General features: G+C 44.3%; 2 protein-coding genes across 3 annotated transcripts; both read left to right on the forward strand.

The window, feature by feature from the left end:
* Window positions 1-423: 423 nt before the first annotated feature.
* On the forward strand, window positions 424-5,999 carry acsl3b (acyl-CoA synthetase long chain family member 3b). Of its 2 annotated transcripts, none has more exons than XM_070918670.1 (14): window positions 424-774; window positions 1,456-1,633; window positions 1,745-1,854; window positions 2,050-2,198; window positions 2,900-3,034; window positions 3,239-3,362; window positions 3,725-3,796; window positions 3,910-4,049; window positions 4,458-4,630; window positions 4,806-4,880; window positions 4,966-5,157; window positions 5,242-5,356; window positions 5,476-5,633; window positions 5,842-5,999. In XM_070918670.1, the coding sequence occupies exons 1-14, from the start codon at window positions 424-426 to the stop codon at window positions 5,997-5,999; spliced, it is 2,130 nt and encodes a 709-aa protein (XP_070774771.1). The 2 variants fall into 2 exon arrangements, with proteins under 2 accessions (XP_070774771.1, XP_070774770.1); XM_070918669.1 differs by having other exon boundaries at window positions 2,050-2,188; window positions 2,884-3,034.
* Window positions 6,000-20,001: 14,002 nt separating this feature from the next.
* On the forward strand, window positions 20,002-21,816 carry scg2b (secretogranin II b). The gene has a single exon (XM_070919629.1). The coding sequence runs from the start codon at window positions 20,002-20,004 to the stop codon at window positions 21,814-21,816; it is 1,815 nt and encodes a 604-aa protein (XP_070775730.1).
* The last annotated feature ends 1,122 nt before the right edge of the window (window positions 21,817-22,938 follow it).

Genomic DNA, 22,938 nt, shown 5'->3' on the forward strand with positions numbered 1-22,938 from the left:
ACTATTATTACATCTTGATGATGTTAAGTGTCATAGCGTCATGCTCTCTCTGTAAGGCTGGAATCCGTGCAGCAGGGCCAGCAGATCTGGTGAAATAAATAGGGCTGACTGAGAACCGGCCTAAGAATAGGCAGAGATGGTCTTCAGGCAAGCAAGGATTCATTTAGCAGGAGGCAGTGGCTCACATGTGCTGCCGCTCGATATTTCCAAATGTGCTGACGCATCTTTATTCCAGACTATATTTCTAAAATTTCATGTTGTGTCGCTGTCTTGCAGGTCTGGTTGAATTGCTGCACAAAAGAATCACCACCTGCAACCTTCAGCATCAGCAGCAGGTCGAAATACTTGAAGAGCATTGACGAGTGTGGTGTATCATTGCTCTTCTGGTTTGATTCACCTCCAGTACTGACTTCATCCTCAAAGATGAAGTTGAAGGAGGATATGAACCCCCTGCTGCTGCAGGTCTTCCGCTCCGTGGTCTGGGTCTACTCCGTCATCACCTTCATACCCTGGTACTTCTTCTCTGGAGCTGGCAGCAACTTGGAACGGGCTCGCCAGATGAAGGCACGCTCAATTAGTGGACACCCAGCAGGGCCTTACAGGGCCATCAACAGCCAAGAGAAGCTGGTGGCGTGGCTGCACCCCGGGGTGGACACCCTGGACAAAGTGTTTGAATACGCTGCGGGGAGGTTTCCACAGAGAGACTGTCTGGGCACCAGGGAGGTGCTCAGCGAGGAGGATGAGCTCCAGCCTAACGGCAAGGTCTTCAAGAAGGTGAGAGACGTTGACCTGTTGTTGTTACTTTTGCTCACATGCAACAGATTGTGTGTCACCTTGTTTCATTATTCTTTTAAATGTTTGGTTTGTTGTCAGGAGCAAGGATGTAGTCAAATCAGTGGGTGGTACTGCTCATCACATTTAGGTTTGGAACCATATATGTTATATCTGTGGGATTACAGGAAGTTCGCTTGTGTCTTTAGGCTGACAGCACAGTCTGCCGCTGTGCACCGTGTGAGGAATGTGGGTGGAGGAGCAGCACTGTTTCTGGTCCTTTGTCTCACAGCGGAGAGCCTCCTCATTAACACCTGCATGGCTGCAAAAGCCCTGTAGATGGCGCTAACTGACTGCGTATGAATGATGATGTTGTGTGACTGCTAAAATCATCAGACCTCTCTCAGATTCAACAGTGGCAGTATTGCACAGTATATTGTAACACAGAACAGTGCAAATATTAATTCCATCAACATGGATACCATGAGTGTAAGGTTCCTAAAATCATTTAACCCTCCTGTTCATATTTATTATTGTTTGAAAATGCCCCTGAATAGATGCTCTGAAGCTACCCAGACCTGTTGAATGTATGCATATACATCAGTTGTTTCGTGTTGTTTGGTGTAGTATGTGGAAATATTATAACACTGAGTATTGCATATATCTTTTGTATGTTGTGTATAGGTAATTCTTGGAAACTATAACTGGCTGTCGTACAAGGATGCCTACCAGGCAGCGAAGTGTTTCGGCAGTGGCCTGGCAGCTCTTGGCCAGAAGCCCCAGTGTAACATCGCCATCTTCTGCGAGACCAGAGCGGAGTGGATTGTGGCAGCACAAGCCTGCTTCATGTACAATTTCCCACGTGAGTGAGAGACAGACTGACTAAATAAATGTGTGTATTCTGACAATCTTGTACCCACAGTAAAGCAACTTCTGATGAGTGATCCGACTTAACTGAATTTGAATTTGGCAGTTGTGACCCTGTACTCCACGCTTGGACCCACGGCCATCGCCCACGGCCTGAACGAGACCGAGGTCACACACATCATCACAAGCAAAGACCTGCTTCAGAGCCGGCTCAAGGTACCTGCTATCTCTGTCACGTCAGGCATGTTAAACAATGCTCTGCATTTAAAATCACTGATATGTCACTGAATTACACGTTGTTTATTGTGTGCAACATTAGGACGTGATAAGAAGCTCAGTCCCATTTGCATAATTCATTTTTCCTCTCAATCGCCCTTCTCCCTCCCTCCAACATCCGACTCCACGTCCCAGGCGATACTGTGTGATGTGCCGAGGCTGCGCTATGTTATTGTAGTTGACAGTAAACCCACGAGCTGGCCAAACATCCCCAGAGGCATCATGGTCTACAACATGGACACTGTGAAGGAGATGGGAGCCAAGCCTGACAATAGTGAGTATTTGTGCAATGTGATTAAAAAGGTTTCTAATTTTGTTGAGGGAAATGGAATCACACTGATGGAGGCTTAATACAAAGCCAACACCCTCATGTGTAATTGGAGTGATGTGCTATGCATGATGGAGTCAGCAGGAGGTCAGATCACCACTTGCCAAACTCCCAATGCCACGATGACATTGTTCAAACAGAAGTTATGTTTCTGGAGCCATGTGTATACTTCTCCTCTTACACTGTAAAAGTAAACAAACGTGGAATATATATCTTGGATATGTCAAAATAACAGAAGTACTGCCGATAGCCAGAGCCCTCAGACATTATTATTTGATTAATCGTTTTAGTCAATTATCAAGCAATTGATAGTTCGATTTGCTGCTTTTATCTGTTTTATATAATTGGAAATCAAATATCTTTGGCTTTTGGACGATTGGTCGAGCACAACAAGCATCTTGGTCTTCACCTTTTTCTGGGTCTGTTTTGTAGACTAAACAATTGAAAATGATCAATAGATTCATTGATAATAAAAACAGTCGTTAATTGCAGCCCTACAAAAAGCTATTCAGACACTTCTATAGCATACAGTTGTTTGAGAAACATTCACTTACTTTTGATAATAACTGATAATGTTTCTGTTGGTGTGTGTAATCCATTTCCTCTCTAACCATCACCCCTCTGCTCTTCTGTCTCTGCAGTAGCAGTAGACCGCAGACAACCAGAGCCCTCGGACATCGCCGTCATCATGTACACCAGCGGCTCCACAGGCATCCCCAAGGGTGTCATGATCTCCCATGGCAACATCATTGCTGGAATCACTGGCATGGCTGAGCGGATTCCTAACCTCAAGTATGCCAATATCATATTTACTGCTGTTTCTCTGATACTTCCTGATACTTCCTATCAAGCTCATTGTCTCTCTCCTCTCTGTGCTGCTTCTGAAACACTTACACTATCACATCTTGCACTCTCTGTGTGTCACACCTCACTATCTTCTCTTCTGTGTGTGTGTGTGTTGTGGAAATTAACCTGCTGTTATTTCTGCGCTGGCAGTGAAACAGACACCTACATTGGCTACCTGCCACTGGCCCACGTTTTAGAGCTCAGCGCTGAACTGGTGTGCATCTCTCATGGCTGTCGCATTGGCTACTCCTCCCCTCAGACTCTAGCCGACCAGGTCAGTGTATAAAAGGACACACACACACACCTTGTGGCCAGCATGTTTTTGTTGCAGTCAGTGTTGGATGTCTCCCCTGGATGCATTACAGTAACATATTACTAAGACTTGGGTCCTCTGTATCTCCAACTGAGATGGAAATGATCATTCATGCGTTTATTTATTCTTAGACTGTTGTCGCTCCCTCAACAAAACTTTCCTGGATCCTAGCTGAATGCTTGGCTTTCTCTAAAAGTTCTCTCTTGAATCCATTCAAGATAGTCACTTTTAAAGCTCAGCATGGCCAGGCACCTACCTACATTAGCGACCACAGCCATAGGTCAGTAGGAGAGTTGACAATTGTTTTGTTTAATCTTTAACAGTCCACCAAGATAAAGAAGGGCAGTAAAGGGGATACCAGTGTGCTGAAACCTACTCTCATGGCTGCTGTACCAGTAAGTCTTCACTAACAGTATTTATCATACTACAGTCAGCCCTTTTAAATAAAGTCAACAACGTATAGACTACAAGTGTTAACTGAGAGTTTTCTCCCCTGATGTGTGTGAAGGAGATCATGGATCGAATCTACAAGAATGTGATGACCAAAGTGGAGGAGATGAGCAAATTCCAGAAGACGCTCTTTGTGCTGGCTTACAACTACAAGATGGAACAGATCTCCAAAGGCTACAGCACGCCTCTCTGTGACAGGTAATACACACACACAAACACACATTATCTTCTTCATGTATATGACATGAGTCTTCAGCAAAGCCCCTTCAGTTGACATTTGCTTCCTCTGTGAGACATGAGCATACTTCCTCTGTTACTACATGGTTAATCATAACCTAGTGTACATTCTTGTTAACACTCTCTCTACAAAAGAGAATTGTTCTCTAACATAATGTGAATCATTGCATAGTATTGATTCGGATTTTGTGTTTGCACAGAGCATTCTTCAGTATAAGTCAAAATCTGGATGCTATGTAGATTATTTGCTAACTTTGTAATAGTAGGAATGGCTCTTTCAGTCGTTGTTGTTATTTGGAGTCTCCTCCACCCTTCACTCATCGTCTCCATGCTGTGTGTTTTTGTTTTCGTCCTCCACCTCCCCCTCAGTCTGGTGTTCAAACGGGTGCGTGCGCTCTTGGGAGGGAACACACGGGTGCTGCTGTCTGGCGGAGCTCCACTCTCAGCTGCCACACAGCGCTTCATGAACATCTGCCTGTGCTGCCCTGTGGGGCAGGGCTACGGCCTGACGGAGACCTGTGGAGCTGGCACCATCAGTGAGAGTAAGAGAATGGATTTCACAAAGGGAGGAAGACAGGAAATGTGAAACAGCGGTTGTTTGTGCCGCATCCTTTGGGAAATCAAGAGAGGAGCAAATAACAATATGAAGAACTTGATTTGCAGTTATTACCTACATTTAGCATGCTAACGCAGGACTTTTTGCTGGTGTTTTTTCAGTTTGGGACTACAGCACAGGGCGGGTTGGTGCTCCATTGGTTTGTTCTGAGATCACACTGAAGGACTGGGAGGAGGGTGAGTCAAATGGCAACAACCTAACTTTAGAGAAGGCAACAAACACATTGATATTTTCCTTCTAATCAGGTTTGTGCTCCTCCAGGTGGTTACTACAGCACAGACAAGCCCAACCCACGGGGTGAAATTCTGATTGGCGGCCCCAATGTAACGATGGGTTACTACAAAAATGAAACCAAGAACCGTGATGACTTCTTTGTGGATGGGAACGGCCAGCGATGGTTCTGTACGGGAGACATTGGCGAGTTTCACCCCGACGGATGCCTCAAGATCATCGGTAAGAGATCCACCAACTCGTGAATGTGTGTGTGGTTCAAGTGTTGCATCTATTAGGATTATGACGTGTGTTCTCTTTCAATAGACCGTAAGAAGGACCTGGTGAAATTGCAGGCAGGCGAGTATGTCTCTCTGGGAAAGGTGGAAGCTGTCCTGAAGAACTGCTCGCTCATTGACAACATCTGTGCCTATGCCAACAGGTAAAGTCCTGCACACCAACATTTCAGCCACTGTCTCAGATTTCCTCTAGTCATAACTTCAATTTCCTTTTCCATAAAACAAACTTAAACCTGTGCTCTCTTTTGTACTCATTTCTCAGTGACCAGTCGTATGTGATCAGCTTTGTGGTGCCTAACCACAAGCAGCTAATGGCGGTGGCGGAGCAGATGCAGGTGAGCGGCACATGGGAGGATATCTGCAACAACTCGCAGATGGAGAAAGAGGTCCTCCGCATCATTACTGAGGCTGCTATCTCAGGTAACTCTCTTTCTTCTTCACTTATATTCATCCGGCTTGTGCACTCAGAGAAAAATGTCTCATTAAAGTGGTGCAGCTGGTGGTATGCTCTGTCAAGTTATCAGTTCAGAATTGGTGTGATAGTTAGTGTCTGCCTCGTGTCAGGCTTGCACCAGCATTACACTTTATCCGTCAGTCTAACTTGTGATTTTGCTCTCGCCCCAATCAGCAAAACTAGAGCGATTTGAGATCCCCAAGAAGATCCGTCTGAGTGCAGAGCCCTGGACACCAGAGACTGGCTTGGTCACTGACGCTTTCAAACTGAAGCGCAAGGAGCTCAAAACACACTACCAGGAAGACATTGAGAGGATGTACGGTGGCAAATAACACATAGACACACTCTTAACAACACAGAAACGCATACACATATGTACTTGCACACATACACAAGGAGCTCAGAAGCCACTACCAGGACTACTTGGAGAGGAGTTTAGATACAGGTAACACACACACACATTAATACAGACATATAAAGCATCTCATGCACCTCCTCCTCGGCTTCCCTGCGACCAGCTTCGATCAAAGGAGGGGGGACAAACTCTTGAATCCAGCTTAAAGCTCTCTGTCAAGACCAAAAGGCAGAAGGTCCCTCACAGACAGCTCAACCAGACGGCTGTGCCGCGGTGCAACGCATTTACCGTTCCTCTTGGATGGATCTGGCCCTTTGAGTTGCTATGACAACCGAGGCGGCACAAGAAGTCGGACGTCTGCATGACTCGAAGTGAAACAAATGTCAGGCTAGATGTATCTGGATCAATGTCCACGCGCCCTCTCTCTGTTGCTTCTCTTCCTCCTCCCCCTGCTCTCTGGAGCCTTCCACCAGTTCAGCATGGTCGTGGACTGGCAGTGCAGATACCTGGTACCTGGCAGGGAATTGGGGTAGCATGAGCCTGATAGAGGGATCCCTCCTGGGCTTTAAGTAATATTCAGGTTGGAATCTATGCAGGGATCTCTATTAGCTATTTTTTTTTTTTTTTTAACTGTGTCGCTGTGTTTCCTTCTTGTTTGGTTTGTCAGCTTTGAAACCCACTTGAGTGTTTTTGTGTGTGAGGAATTGGTGTTGCAAAGCCATGAGAGATTGAGATGTTTTGAAATACCGTTTCTTACTGTTATTTTATGGTTGCATTCTTCTGAGGGTTTTTCTTTTCTTTATCCTCCTATTTTTGTATCGCCAATTTGTTTACGCTAATTTTACTTTTATTGAGCTTTGTTTACAAGCTTTTTTTTTTGGTCTTTTTCTTCCCTTATTTGCATGTGTCCCAAAGTTTGTACCTTTTTTTTTTGTGAGTGTGTGTTTACTGACTTGACTAGTAGAAGCGATCCAGGCTTCAGTCCCTTCTGCTCTCTGCCTTTGCAGCAGGGTCAAGCGTCAATTGTAAAAGGCATCCATTGGGACTTTTTCCATCCCCGCTCTTTGCCCCCAGCTTAATTTTTTTCCATGTATTAGAAGCCCCTGGATGCCTCCCAACCTGTGTCTTATTGGTTATTTTGTTGGTTCATTGACATACCGTAGCCCTGCCACATCTGCCACGTATTCCTCCAGTCATGACCAATGCACCGTATGGATGTCTCCAAGGGAACTTAACCTACCTAGAAGAAATAGTTACATTAGTTAGCCTTTCATTGGTTGCTCTCCCAGTTACTTTTTGGTGCAACTGTACATGTTATCCTTTTTTGCCATAGGTCTAGTTACGGTTACTTTTTATGTTGTTGTTTTTTTACTTATGAATATGAAATACAAAATGAATGTGCAATATTTATACTCAAATTTTAAACTAAAGTATGTAGGAAGGACAAAAAAACGCACAGACAGCAGCCCCTCCAATAGTGTGTGAATGTTAAGGCCTGTTGCTCTCCACTCTGGAAGACCTGTAGGACCATAAGCATAGGAATAAAAAAAAGAGGATGGTAGAGAGACACTGATAGGGAAGTCTAGATGTAGCCCATTCAAACGTACTGTGCTAAACAATGTAATGTTCTCAAATAAGACTGTAAAGTGACATTTTGATATTTGGCATTGTAGAAATCGCATGATGGAAAGCGTTCAACTGTACCAAAGCACTTGAATATATATATTTCAGAGAGAATCGCTGTCCAGTCGAACAACTGAAGAAATTCCTTTATAAATACACTCCTTATTTAATAGTGAGTATATAGCATAAGCTCACTTGACCTCATAGAGTGCAAATAACATTTCTGTGTCTTCAAATTGGTTTATGTGAATGATGCTGTATGTGCAATGTATATAAAAAAGGGGTCTACAGTTCTGTCAACTGCCATTTATTTGAACTCATATCATTATACATTAATTACTGTCGGTTTTTTCAGATTGGTGGTGATGTTCTGTGAATTGCATCAGTACGAGGGACATCCTTGCTCCAGTCTTTCTTCTCATTATGGGCAGAAGATTAAATGTTGTTTGGTCAGTGACATCTGTCCCGCTTCTGCCTCCTCTTGGAATGCAAATCCTGCTTTGCATTTGCTGAAGACATTTAGCATTTAGTAAAGGTACAGTCAGCTACTCGAACTACTTCTCTTGACATACATCTACAAGCTCAACGCAGAGGGGTTATTTTAGCATGTAAAAAATTTGACAATACTATCATGATGAGGTGGAAACCCATTCCTCCCTTCCTGTTTTTTTTTTTTTTTTTAATAACATGTCTCTCTCCTGACATTTCAGTGGAAAGTCAGTAGCTTACTGTGCTGTTTGCTGCTTCTCTGCCTGGCTAGAGGCGGCTAGTTGCCTTCTGACACACATGAGCTGTCTTCAGGGGTCTTAAGAATGTGAAGCACTCCCCACGTTCTGTTGATAGCACACACGCCGTGTCCTACTAAATCCATTTGTACATCCCAATGGCAAGGCAAAGACGCGTGAGTGGTGCAAAGATGAATTTCACCATTCCTGTTGTTTTCACTTGCATTGTAAATAGTTTGAGAGAGGAGGGGATCAATGATCAAAGTTCATTCAAACTACCAATAATTGTACAGGTGTAAACTCTCCTGTTAACATATTTAATACTCTTTGTTACTGACCAGTTTTTGGGGTCTCCTCCTTGTTTTGTGTGTGGCCCTGCAAGCCGGGCTATTGCAAGTGTCTCATTCCTTATTTATTTGTGATTTGGCCTTGAAAATTATGTAATGAAATAAAAAAGTTTGTGTTGTAATTACTGCTGTGTGTGTGTGTGTTGAACACCTGAACGCAATCTGCGAGGTACATGCGACTGATACGATCAGCAGCTTGATTAGAATCATCCTGAAACCAGAGTTTCTATGGCAACGAAGGCCGATGTGTCTGTGCATGTGTGTTTGAGTGAATGTGGTTTGTGAAAGGCTGTGTGGCGTGTCGACGCAAACAGAACATGTAGTTCTGGGAGTCAACCTTCAATCAAAGCTAGTAAACAAAGGATGTTTTCTTTTTTCTTTTGAATCACAGACCTGCGAATTCACTTGATTTATTAAAGGAAGAAGCTTGGCTCGCTGCTACTTCCATGTACACCTGCAATCCTGCTGCCATATGCATCTGAATAAACCCGGGTCCAGCATTTTTGCACAGAATCTGCATTTCTTAGGACAGAGATGATCAATTAATCTTGGACATTAAGCCCTGATCTTACATCGGGGCCTAATGTAATACCCAAAGATATTCTGTTTAGAACACTGAGAAAACCAGCAAATATTCACATTTGAAAATGTCTTTAAAAAATGACAAATGTCAGATAATTAATCGTTTATCAATGTTGAACAGAACTTAATTTTCTGTCACTTGACAGAAGTGGACTAATTGTTTCAGCTGTAATCAGCAAAACTCAGTTGAACAGGTCATTGTTTTATATTGACTGTATAAGAGACACTAAAGCTGCTGCTAACTTTGTTCCCACTGTGATTCATTTGATTTGTTGCGTCACAATCTGCGTCACTTTAAGGTTTGAGGCTATAAAAGGTTTGATTAAAATGGATACAAATGAATTTGAATACAATATATACAGGTTGTACAAGTTACATTCTGTATATATAAAACTTACAATGTCCAATAAACTCTGCATTTTGGGCTTGTACACATTGCAAGCTGAAATCAAAGCTTAGTGCTGAACCTTTAAAAACTTATTCTCAGATATTGCTTTATTGACAAACAACAAACCTCTAAAAGCGATCTGGAAGAGCATGGGTGGTTAAAATCCTGCGTGATGGTTCTGTCTGCACTGCTTTTGCATTTCATTTAAAATAACAGTAGCTACAAGACCACAGAGAGATGGGCGATTCTTCTAGCCCCTCCTCTCCTCTCTATTCCCTCCATCCAACCCTATGGGACCAGAGAGTGCGTCAGAGGCATAATGCTCCCTTCATTAGCCCACTGATTCTGACGCAGACACACACACACACATAGAGTGTCTCTACCACAACGACAATAACAACAACAGCACCAAGCAGCAGGAAACTGTGAAGGACATCTTCCCTATTGTATGCATGGGGTTTGTGTGTGTTAATGTGTGTGTGTGTGTGTGTGTGTGTGTCTCTCTGCACTTGTCTTATTTTTGCTCTCTGACACTTGATTCCAACTTTTTCTTGCTCTCTCTCTCTCGCTCTCTCTCTCTATCGTCTCCCCTCCTCGCCTCGCTTGCTCCCTCTTCCTGTCTACTTATGACTCAGAAGTGCGCAAAAAACTTTTATCTGTGTTTGTGCCTTATGCGCACACTCCAGTGTGAGCCAATAAGCCATACTGGAGTTTACCCAAGGATGAGCGGAGCTGAACCGGAGCTGCCTCATAACTCTGGAGAGGTGGGTGGTGGCTGGAGAAAACTGAGAATAATTACATCTGAGGCTGAAAGATGGTGGTACAGCGAGGACTGGGACTGAGATATGATCCTGGACAGTTGAAATTACATGTGAGATACTCTAAGATACAGCAGGGATGGATTAGAGGTATGAAGTGTGGATGTGAAGGGCAGCATAGGAAAAAGATGAGCTGCCCTCATTCTCTTTCTGCCACCTTTTCTCTTAAAATACCACTTTTGTGTTTAAAGTAGCTCCTAAAATGTCTTCGTTATGTGTTTTTTACATTAACCCCTTTAACCTATTGAACCTCGTTGGCAGGTATCATTACAAACTCATATTGTGTGATAAAACACTGTCCAAACACACAGGACCTCAATTTAAATTGAAATCCACATTCAAAGTCTTCAAAGGATACCAAACATGTTTTTATTATTGAAATTAAGTAAAAAGTAAAACATCTTTTTTATGTACTAATGCAATCTAGCAATATTACACTCCCTTTTATTGTCATATAACAGCAATTAAGCACTGGAACAAGCAGATACGTTGATACATTTCTTTTTATTTTATGTTGTTAAAGAGGAAAAATGTTTCATCTGACATTGAAGCTTCTTAGGGGACATTTAAGGAGAGCACTGGCCGCATTTCCTATCAGCTAATTGGAAAGTTAGTTTGGTTGACTGTGTTTCCCATGTCGTGCACACTCCTGCTGATTTTGTTTTTGCTCATCAAGTGTCAAGCTGACCTTCGGCCGCGCTCTGTAACAGTGGCTGCACCATGACACTATGCACGGGGGCCCCGGCTTAGCTCAGCTGGGCCACCATGATGCCAGGGCCAAAGTGGAGGTGGGAAAACGTGTGAGGTCTGGTAATGAGCTGGAGCAGAGAGAGAGAGAGAGAGGAGGAGAGTGTGTCGGGGGGTGAGGATGGAGAGACAGAGAGGGAGAGGCAACCGATACGTCTCAGCGATGACTCACCGATGCTGGGTATTTATAGCATCAGGAGGGAGGGAGGGAAGTGTGGGGGTGGAGGAGCGAGGGGGCAAACGGTTTGGGAGGCGGCCAGGACAGCATCATCTCACCGCCGACAGGGAGTGGTGGAGGGAGAGACAGAGACCGCAGAGATAAAGCACCAGAGAAGAAAAGGGGGAGAGGAGGGAAAGGGAAAGAGAGGGATGGTGGGAGGGACAGAGCAGAGGAGGAGGTTGGTAAACAGGCAAAGTGGGGGAAGGAGGGAGGCAGGGAGGGAGGGATGGAGGGAGGGAGGGGTGGATGAATGAGACTGAACATAATGGAGAGATGAGAGGATGAACTGTGAAGAAGAGGAGGGGAGACGAAAATAGAAGCAGCATTGGCATGAGAAAGAGCATATTTAAACAATCTCACATGAAAAACAATCTTGCTGGGCGTGCCACGCTGCAGAGACAACTGCTTGTTAACACACAGAGCATTTGGGCATATTGGAGTTTTTGGATATGATAACAGATGTACAGCATCTCTATCTGTGTTTCAGCTGTTATGTGACCAAACATCCTTAAACATTAACTCACTCACATTTGCAAAAAAACACATGCAGACGCAGACGCCGGCCAGATGGAGTCATGCAGAGGAGGACAGGGAAAGGTGGCTGACTTTAATGAACATAAAAATCACTGTGGTTGCCTAGACACGGTACATCTCAAGTAAACCACATGAGGCTTTTACATGCACAACCAATTAGAGAGGCAAAAAGACTGTTTGGAGCTTTACAACACATTAATGTAGTTATAATCATTTGTGTCATGTTTTCTGTAAATATGTGCATTGCTGCTGGCATATCCAGAAGCTGTTTGTATGGTTACATTAATGAATGTGACTAACCGTAATGTGTTACCTACAGATCCCTCAGTTTTGACAAAATGTCATTTTCCCATATGGTGGCTTTCTGTTTCTCATTTCGCTCTCTTCATTGACAGGATTTCGTCTTCAAAAAACACATCCTGCCTCTGCCTCTGATGACGTCAGCCAGTGCGTCACGCTGCATCTCTTACCATAGACACTGACAGAGTCTGTGCACGTGTGCTCATATACGCGCGTGCAGTGGGGGGGGGGGGGGACCCACAATGTCGTTCTGTTGAAAAGGGATGAGTCAGAACACCAAGGTGAACACTTGCAGCCATTAATATGTACAGGGTAAGAAAAAAAAAAAAGATGAGGGGGTGGAGGGTAATAATAATGAGTGAAAAGAGCAAGACGGGTTAGTGGGAGGCAGAGCCGAAAAGGAGCTGAAACTGAATATAAGTTTGGTGAAAGACAGAAAATGGTGCTACAAATTGGGGAATGGTTGCTGATACGATGAGAGAGAATAAGAATCATGTTTGTGACAGTGGAAGATGTGACTGGAATAGTGACTTTAATGTGGAGACCTGGGCTGGGATGTAAAAATGAGCTCAGGAGATGAACTTCAAGACAAATTGCAAAGCATGGGGAACTCTGGTGCCCTCGGGGTTAGGGCTCCAAACATAAACTGCAACGTCCCTGGTTCACGTCTGGCCGGGCAACTTTGTTGCATGTCATTCCCAATTTATCTCTCCCCTCATTTCCTGTCATCTCTCCACTGTCTAATCTAATAAATGCACAAAATGTACAAATAAATATAAAAAATTGAGAAGCATGTATTTATACTGTACAGAACAGATAAATGAGTAGTTCAACGTGAGTAATATGCTTATTTGCTTTCTCACCGAAGGTTAGATGAAAAGATCGATACCACTGTCATGTCCGTATGCTAAATATGTAGCTAGCTGGGGGCCAGCAGCTGGTTAGCTTAGCTTAGCATAAAGACTAGAAACGGGGACAAAGCTAGCCTGGCTCTGTACAAAAGGTAATAAAATCACACTGAAACCACTAAAACTGTAAAAACAATTCACCTTTTTACTGGGGGGTTGTGTGCTGGACCACTCTTGGACAAGAGCAAGTTGCCAGGACACCAGCGGAGACTCCAAGAAATAGTACACATAAAACCTTTTGTATTAAACTTATACATTTCTGCTTTTGTAGGGCCCAAACAAACAAGATACAATGTGTTCATTGGTGGGCGTCAGAGGTGCTGCTGCTGCTACAGTAGGTGGAATTTGGACAGAGCCCGGCTAGCTGTTTCCCCCTGTTCCCAGTCTTTATGCTAAGCTATGCTATCCAGCTACGTGTTTACCTTGCAATAATATGAGTGGTATCAATCTTCTCATCTAACTCTCAGCAAGAAAGTAATTACATGTGTGTCCCAAATGTTAAACTTTTCTTTGAGAAGAAATCAAAAGATGACCATTAGTGGAAGCTCAGCTGGTGAACTCGGCCTCATTATTGCAGAGATATTAAGTCCACTCCTGCAGGACTTCTGCTGCATTCCTGCTGCATTACGTGGACATGTGCCCTTTTCAAAAAGGCTAAGCTTGTGTAGAATCTCCACCTTCATTCCTTACGTACTCTCCTTCAGTTTCCCCTCTCTCCTCCCTGTATTACTCAAGACAGCACATTTCTATCCTTATTTCTGCTCCTCTGTCCTAATGGCTCAGATAACATATCGCAGCTCTAATCACCTCCATCTCTGCTACGGGCTGAAAGCACCTGCCTCCTAAAGACAAGAGCCATGTTTTAACCACAGTAATTGGCACAGGGGGAGAGATGAGCCTGGATGGGTACAACAGAGGAGAAAAGTAATGAATTCAAGCCACTAAGAAGAAAATGACCATCTTAAGAAACGAGGCGACTAATGGAGGAGAGGAGGATACCAACCTGTGGGAAGAGATGAAGGTGGATGCAGATGAAAGGCTGTGAGGCAGCAGTCACCATGGAGACGTTGGTTGAAAAGAAGGTGAGCCATGACAACAGGCGTGCCATTCTCTCCCTCATGATGGGGAGGGGGTGAAGAGGTGAGGAGGAGTGTTGGAAGAACGACCACATGTGGCCCTGTCGCCTCTCTCTCTTTCATAATGATCATCTTTTTTTACACTCGTCAAAGCCACGGCATCATGTGTGGATGTTATGCCATTCAAGAAGAAACCCAAGATTGAAGCGATGAAGTGTTTGCAGCTCTGTAACCTTGGTTCCGAGCCTTGAGCTGATTAAGCATAAAAGCAAGAGTCAAACGATCAGAAAAGCCTTGAGATGCAGCTTTGTGGGTCTGTGTGTGTGTGTGTGTGTGTGTGTGTGTGTGTGTGTGTGTGTGTTTGTATCTTTGAAGTTTCACTCTCAGTGAGTGCATGCATGTGAACATATGGGCGTGTGCTTTTGTGCCATTGTGACGCACGCAAGCCGCTGTTGAGCTGATATCATTCTCTCCCCGCAGCTTTGATTGACATGTGGATAAACAGCAGCAGTGTCCCAACTGACTGCTGTGGGTTTAGAGACTGAAGGCGGAGGAGGGTGGTGCTGTAGACAGTGGCAGACATTATACAATGATCAAAGAGACAAAATCATATGAATGGTTTTTGGGGAGAGGGAGAAAAATTATGTATGTAATATGCAACAAAACTATCTTAATTTGATCAAATTGAGACTGTGCAGCTAGAATTCTGTAAATCACTTCCTTTAAGAAAATGCATGCAAGTCAGAATTAGGTCAATACATGCTAATTTCCAATATTCAAGAAAGAGCAATCAAATTCTACAACCACACTAAAATCATTAAACCCGACATGAATCATTATAAGGCCTTAAAATGCTAAGAAAAGAGCAGTCAGGAGCAAGCTCATGCTGGGGCTCAGTGAACAGTACTCTGAATGTTGTGCTTATAGTTATTGATAAGCATTGATTCTAATTAAATAATCAATTGCTGTCACTCAGCTTCTACTTCATTCAGAAATTTGTATCTATTCCTTAACAATATCATTCAAATTTTATTGAATGCATTACACTAATTCCTGGTCATATTATTTCATGATCACATGTCCCTCTGCACAAAATGTCATGTAATTCTACTTTGTAGAAAATAAGAAAACTCATACATCATGCTGTGGTTGGTTCAAGAGTTGCTTTCAACAGTGAATAACAAACCGGTGAATGGGAAAAATATCTTAATATGTACATTTTTACTTTTGCCTTTTTGGGTTTAAGTCTATTACAGAACAGTACCTAAACCAGGAGACACTGCAACACTCACGAGGGAGGTGCAAAATAAGACAGAAGAAGCAGATCTTGGCAGAGTGCACTGAGAGTGTTGGCCTGCTCAAGCATACAAACATATGTGTATTAAACCAGCCGTTTAGCCCCATTCAGTGAAGGCCTCGTCCTCCAGACTGCCCGAAAATGGTGCACCTTAGGTTCCGAGTGGTGTCGGGTGCCTGGACCCTGGTATACCTGCCTGCAGGTCTACTTCTACTTATTTTCTACCCAAAATGTATCAAGACACATTTAAGACTCTCCTGCAGTCTTGAACATGTGAGCTACAAAATGGACCAATTAGCAACAGATTTGGTATCGAGAGAGTACACAATGGAGATCATTGTGACTGACCTAAACATAAGAAAGACATTTCATATAGACAAACTCCACTCCCAAGCAGGACAGCTGCATTTCTTCTTCACTGCCCGTGTTACAAAACTATTACAAACACCTGCAAGATTTCACAATAAAAGCATCCAACATGCAACTAAGATTATTTCTTGGAGAGGAAGAGGAGCTGCTCAATATACAGTATACCTCTGTGTAATCAACAGAAACAGAGAGGACAATTCATGTCATCAATACTTTGCTTAATATTGTATTTTATAGCAATATGCTCATTACTATAGATAGAACAAGAGAGAGAGAGAGTCATGCAAACCAGGAAACCAGTGAGAGAGTGAAAGTGGCACTAAGGACTCTTAATCTAATGACTATGATTGTCCCTCTTCCCTGCTGTAATTGAAATCAATAAACAGAGAGAAAGAGAGCAGAGAGGGACGTAGCAGTACCAATCGCTGGAAATGTTTCTCTTGTTTTTAACATCTGAAGTAAATGTGTGGGTCTGTATGGAACGATGCACACAGACAGCACATCACAAGCCCCGGAGAGGAATCGCAGACTCAGCCAGTGAATCTTCCACCACCAGGAACCTGCTGGGAGTTGAGTTTAAAAACCTCTGATCCATCACTCAGAATCCCCACAGTGCCCAGAGGGAAGATATAACTTACACAACAACAGATTAAAAAAAACAGATTGCTTATCTAAATTTCTGTCTGCCTAAGATTCCACACAAAGATATTCACATGAAAGGCCTTTTAATGGCATCTGTCTAGTTCTGTTTTATTCATCGAAATGCAAACATTAAGTCAAATAACGAATTCACACCAGTTCAAGAGTCTCATGGTGGCACACCAGACGTTTAACAGCTGACACTTTCCAGTACAAAAGTACAGTTTTGAGGTACTTGTGTATTTCCATTTCATGCTACTTTATACTTCTACTCCACTGCATTTCAGAGGGAAATGAACGCTTCTTCCACCAATGGATGTAGACATAACCTGTGGACTTTCATGGCCATTTCCTAACTGACCCAGAGCTTAGACATTGGCAGAGGTATGAGTTTGAAGAAATACCATAATATCCCACTAAAATGCTTTCCTGTTTGTTTGTTGTGGTGCATAGTCACTCACAGCAGCCATGTGACAAGCTATTTTTAGCAGTGAATAAAGCACAACATTTGAGCAATTCTGACACACATAAAAATACCGTAAGTACGTGTGAGCCTGTGTTTCTACACTTGACTGCACTCCTGGCTGCAAATGGACACAACCCAAAGATTAGAGGGCTCCTCTGATGAGCAAATATTCCCTTAATCTAGCCAAGAATGCTTTAAAAATATATCATCTCAGCTCTCATTTAACATCCAACACTTTAACTCTCGTGTCCACACGAGTACGACATTTTCATCAGTCAGTGGCCCGGCCATAAAATGACCCGAACAATTAAATTCATCTTCATATAGCCCTCGTGTACTTGTTCATTTTCAGTCAAATTGATGGCAGACTATGAGCATATTATCCATCTCTTAATGGGCGCGCAGGAGAATGTAACCTTTTGGTGATTGATACTAGATGTGCTGGCTGCCGCGACCTCTGGAGTTGAAGCTGTCCCTCAGGGTGGAGGCTGTTTCTGAATGGAGAGTTGTGATGTCAGAGGAGTGATGCTGTGGGATTATACAACACATCTTACAAACAACTCTCTCTCTTCTCTCTCTATCAGTGCCTTGATCTGTGATTCAGTTTTTTTTCCCTTCCCTCCCCCTCTGCTGCACACACACACACACACACACACAGGAACTTAAACAAGGCAGCGCACACACACACACACACAGACACACAGCAGCAGCCAGGCAGACGGATGTGTCTCTTAACGTCAGGAGGCTCTCTGCAGCTCTTCAGTCCTGGACAGCAGGCGGCTGACGGCACATTCAAGTAAAAAGCACCTCCAACGTTGTTGTCTCCTCTATTTGATGACGCAGCGTGAGCTCGCCAGCGAAATGATTTAGTGGTCAATTTTTTTCCCCTTTTACTAGTTTAATGGACGTGAAAGGATCGCAACATGGAATAAGTAAGGAGCACATTGGATGCAATTAGATGTGCAATTACGGTGGGGCAGTCAGAGCATGGGCTGAAATGGAAGAGCACTTATGTGTTGGGGTATCAGAGGGCATTAAGCAAAATAGTTAGAATCGCTTTAGAGGGTATAAAGGACACTTGAGATGTAGCTGGAACATAATCTGAATGTATCTGACTGGCCATTTTGTTGGCTTGTGGTGAGATACCAACAAAGAGTACTGGAATGTGAATATTCAATTCAATTAAAATATACATGTATTACTTTTAAAGCATTAAATGGCTTGGCTCTGGCTAAGCATATAGATCTACTGAAGCTTTACTCTATATCTAAACTAGCTTTCTCCAAGAGAAATAAGTCATAAGGTGAGTCTGTGTCTTCCTACAGAGAAATTACATATTTTAAGGGAATTAATACGATGTCCAAATGTGACAGAGTCCAGGCCTTTACTTCGAGAGGATGCATGTTGTTCTTTATTTACATCTTTCAAGTGTAAAAGTGCTACTCAAAATATGTGCCGATATGCACAGATGCTTGCTGGATGATAGCTGGTGAAAGGAGTACTTGTGTTTAGTAAAGCTTTGATCTCACCATAAACTTTGTCACCACCCATCCCTGACCTTTTATCAGCAGGTGCCGTGCTGTGGCCCCTTTATCTTGTCGACCTGCGGAATGCCGGAGCTTTGCCCCCCCAGCCGACAGGAGGGTGTTTATCACCGTCTCTGTCAGAGGAGAAGGGGGGGGGGGGGGCTGCTGAACTGCAACAGCAACTCCGCGGTGGTTTAAGCCTGTGAGTCATCGCTAGAGGGTTTAACTCTTTATGTGCCGTGAAGAGGGGGGGCGGCGGGGGGTGGCAGTGATGCATTATTGTTTCACACCGAGATGACCCGAAGTGTTTTATTTGTGAAAGTGTGAAAGAAAACGTGTCATTTGTGGTACATGTGGAATATGTTCATAAGACGACACAGTCTCATAAATATGGTGCCTTAATATTGATGTTTGCATAAGTTGGAAAGGAAGATTTGGATGTTGTTCCTCCTTCCTCCTTCTAATGACTAATAATAATTCTAATAATTTGTTCATGGAAGGTGAACAGCTTATATGTCCCGATGGATGAATACTCACATCAACATATCGCTCTCTGTGATACCAGCAGTTCCTGAAGTCAATACATCTGCTTCCAGACTTTTAAAGATCTCTGCAGTCAATAGCTTTCACAGAGCGGCGCAGTGCAACAGACAGCAGAGAGAACTATTTTTAAAACGGCGACGTTCTTTAGTATGCCATATGATAAACCTGAATCATTTATATGGATTTTTTTTGGACCGGCTATTGCGTGTGTTGTGTGATGACGCGGTGGTCAGGTGTTGCCTCATATAACGAGGGGAGCTGTCCAAGTGCTGAAAACAGAAGAGAACCGCACCGGTCCAGAGGAGATGCCATACACCTTCACTGCTGTCTGAGCTTTATTGCCAAAGGTAAGACCCGCATTCTTTACCTTTTACTTATTTTTAGTTCAAATGAATATCCAAATGTCTTAGATTGGAGGACAGCCTCTTGTTTTTACATCCGCTTTTCGCAGATGTGTATTGTCATGGGGGTTATCAATGTGATGAAACGCATCCTCAACAATCGGTGATAACAATGAGTTATTGTGAAACGAGGAGGAAGGAAAGGCTTTTTAATTAAGGTTTTTGTTGTTGAGAGAGAATCGGATGTTGAGGTTGCCCATAACAACGCGGGGAGTGACTCATCCAGTGATGTGAATGCATCTCCTCACGCACAGCATCGTATCATTCAATCTGCGGAGCGTAACTCGCCGAGAGGCATACAGATCAAAACAGACTCGCTCGCGCGTATCTCTCCTTGCTTTCCAGTAAGTTTGTGTCCAAAATAATCGGCAGAAACGTAGACATTCTCGTGGATTTGGGGTTATTTTGTCTTTCAGTTGCTTCACTAACATTGTGTGCTCTCTTGGTTTGCAGGTAATATATAGCCTATAATGCTGCATTTCCACCACAAGTTGCCCGCGGGGGGAGCTGTGGTCCTGCTCGCCTTCCTCCTCCATGGATGCGCCGTGCAGGCTGCGTCTCTCCCCCGCCACTACCGGCTCCGAGGCGGGGAGAGTGAGGGGCAGCCGGCTGCCTACCCACCCAGCTCCGATATGATCAAAGCCCTGGAGTACATTGAGAACCTGAAGCAGCGGAACGGGGGCCGAGCTGAACCCGTGGATTACGACGAAGTGGACAAGTTCAGGGTCCTGCTTCAGCTCGCCTCGCAGCAGGACGAGGGTCCCGGGGACCGTCAGCCCTCCCCCGGCGTGCAGAGGCAGGACATTACCGCTGAGCAGCTGATGAAAGCCCTGCTCAAGTCTCTCCAGGATCAGGCAGGGAAAGAGGCAAAGCTCAGCCCCGCATCGGCGTCCAGGAACGACCGCCGCACGCACAGGCACCGCACCAAAGACACTGAAGTCCCCGAGAGCGCACCAGTAGACTACGGTAATTTCCCCAGACCCCACAAGAAATACCCGCTAATGTTTGAGGATGAGGAGAATACAGACGCTTCCAAGCGGGCCACGGAGGACCTGGACGAGCAGTACACACCCCAGAGTCTGGCCAACTTGCGGTCCATCTTTGAAGAGCTTGGGAGGATGCCCACAGTCGCCGGCCAGAAGAGAGACGTATTCGGGGACGACGATGACGAGGAAGAGGACGGGTTCGGCCTGAGAAACCAGGCCTACGAGGATGTCGCCGGAGGAGAGGAGTGGGTCCCCGTGGAGGAGAGGGAGGAGACGGAGGAGATGGTCAACGGGAGCCATGAAGAAATGGACAGGGCGCTCGGGGACCAGGAGGAAGCAGAGAGGGAGGAGATGCAGCGCCGGGCGAACCAGAACCAGGAGGACGCGGATGATGACACCAAGCTGGTAGATTACTACCTGTTGAAGGTCCTGGAGATGAGCGACCAGACGCAGAAGAGGGACAAGACCGGAGAGCAGAGAAAGAGACTGATCCGCCCCTCCATCGTGGATCCTCGGACAGTGAAGGAGTTGCTGGAGCTCTCCCTGAAGCTCCACGTCCCCCCACAGGACCTTATCGATATGCTGCTCACAGAAGAGCTCAGGAAGCTGCACCGCGCTCCCCACGCCTCATCTCGCTACACGACCGGCCAGACCCCCAAGATCAGGTACTTCAGCCGCAGACTGCCGGTGAAGAGCAAGCCCGCCCCTGAGGACATGGACAGAGAAGACTTTTTAGACATCATCGGAGTGGAGACGATCAGTAACGAGTACCCTGTGGTGCAGAGACCCCTGAAGACCTCCTCCTCCTCGGACAGAATCCCAGTGGCGTCCAACCCTGTTGCAAATTCAGGTCCAGTTAAAATCGCTCCTCCCTCCGGGCGCAGGGAGAACCTCTTTTTATCCGAGCTCAACAAAATGCCCCTGAAACGCCAAGCCGATGGCGCTGATGATGAAGACGACGACGATGGCGGCGATGTGGAAGACGAGGTGACGACCTACCTGGCGGCTAAAATCCTCACAGAGTACCCCAACACCATCACCAAGCGGGACACCCAGGCGCAGCTGAAGGGACAGTTCCCCTACGAGCTGTACGAGAGGGCCCTGAAGGACTACTTGGGGCAAGCGGACACTGAAAAGAGGCCAGTGGCCAAGAGGGAAACCGAGGTGGCCACAGAGCAGAAAGCTATGCCCACAGAGATGCAGGGGAAAGAGGAGATAACGGCCAAGACCTCGGCTCCACAGACCGTAAATGAAGAAGAGGAGAAGGAGCACCGTGAAAAAACAGTGGCCGGGATGTAGCCTGACGCCCTGCAAGACGCACGAAATATAATGAATATAGTATTTATACTGTCTCAAAAATAAAGTTTGGTGGACGTGATCTAGTTTACAAATTTCTATTATATGAACTATAGCTGGTATTACTAATATCACCCTAACGAAAATGAACTATAGAAGTCTTACAGGTCCAATGTATTTAAAAAAAACAAAAACAAAAAAAAACACTAGTCCCTACTTGCTGCAAGAACATTATAGAAATATTATAGTGATATCACAGGAGATTAAAGGTGCGACCTGTGCACAAAAGAGAAAAAGATGTATCCTCTCTATAACACTCTCAAATTGCCAAAAATACACTGACTAATATCAAATCACAATGAAATCCAAGTTATTCAAGTTTTGTGATATTGTTCCAGGGTTGTTTACATTACTGGTGTTTGTAAACTGCAGAACACAGGCCTATATTTTCAATTATAATCACCTAATGTAAAATGGTAAAAACACTTATTTTTCATCTATGTCAAACTATTCAATTACAACAGTGAATATGTCTGTAAATTACAAAGTATAATGCTGACTGGGCCTTTGAAACACAAGCATAGACCCTGCAGTATAATGACAGGAGCACTATAGGAATATTATAGGGATTTTTCGTTAGGGCAGCGTGCTGAGCTGAGAACGAGTGTTGTTGTGACTCTTGATATATTCAGGGTTAGTGGATTTAATGTTATTATTATGGATAATTATGTCCAAGTCTAAATATCAGACCGTCGCCTGCCTTCCAACCCTTTCATACTGCGAAGCTCTGTATTGTTGGCCTACCAGTGGTTGTGCTATGTATGCTCATTTTTAAACCATTTTGTACATGTTCAATAATGTGTGATGAATCACAGATGAATAAAGCATCAGCTGTATTATTTTTCTTCTTGCGGAGTTGTGCTGCCTTATTAAAAAATCACACCATGCACTGTCAGACAGCCAGGGTTGACAATCAGAGGGAGCAGTGGAATCATGTTGATCTTAGTAAACATTAAATTCCATGAGGTTTGGTGAATCAATCAATCATCAATATGCAACTACTGCAGGAATGATTACTCTAAAGAGACTGTTTATCAAAATACATATTTTAATCATAAGCTCCAA

The sequence above is a fragment of the Enoplosus armatus genome, chromosome 14 (assembly GCF_043641665.1).
Source record: "Enoplosus armatus isolate fEnoArm2 chromosome 14, fEnoArm2.hap1, whole genome shotgun sequence".
In the NCBI taxonomy this organism is placed as follows: Eukaryota; Metazoa; Chordata; class Actinopteri; order Centrarchiformes; family Enoplosidae; genus Enoplosus; species Enoplosus armatus.

Excerpts from the sequence above, each read along its gene's own strand:
- acsl3b (XM_070918669.1), top strand. The coding sequence starts at position 424 with ATGAAGTTGAAGGAGGATATGAACCCCCTGCTGCTGCAGGTCTTCCGC. Across the intron at positions 1,634-1,744 it reads CTTCATGTACAATTTCCCAC|TTGTGACCCTGTACTCCACG; the intron begins GTGAGTGAGAGA and ends TGAATTTGGCAG. Across the intron at positions 1,855-2,049 it reads TGCTTCAGAGCCGGCTCAAG|GCGATACTGTGTGATGTGCC; the intron begins GTACCTGCTATC and ends TCCACGTCCCAG.
- scg2b (XM_070919629.1), top strand. The coding sequence starts at position 20,002 with ATGCTGCATTTCCACCACAAGTTGCCCGCGGGGGGAGCTGTGGTCCTG.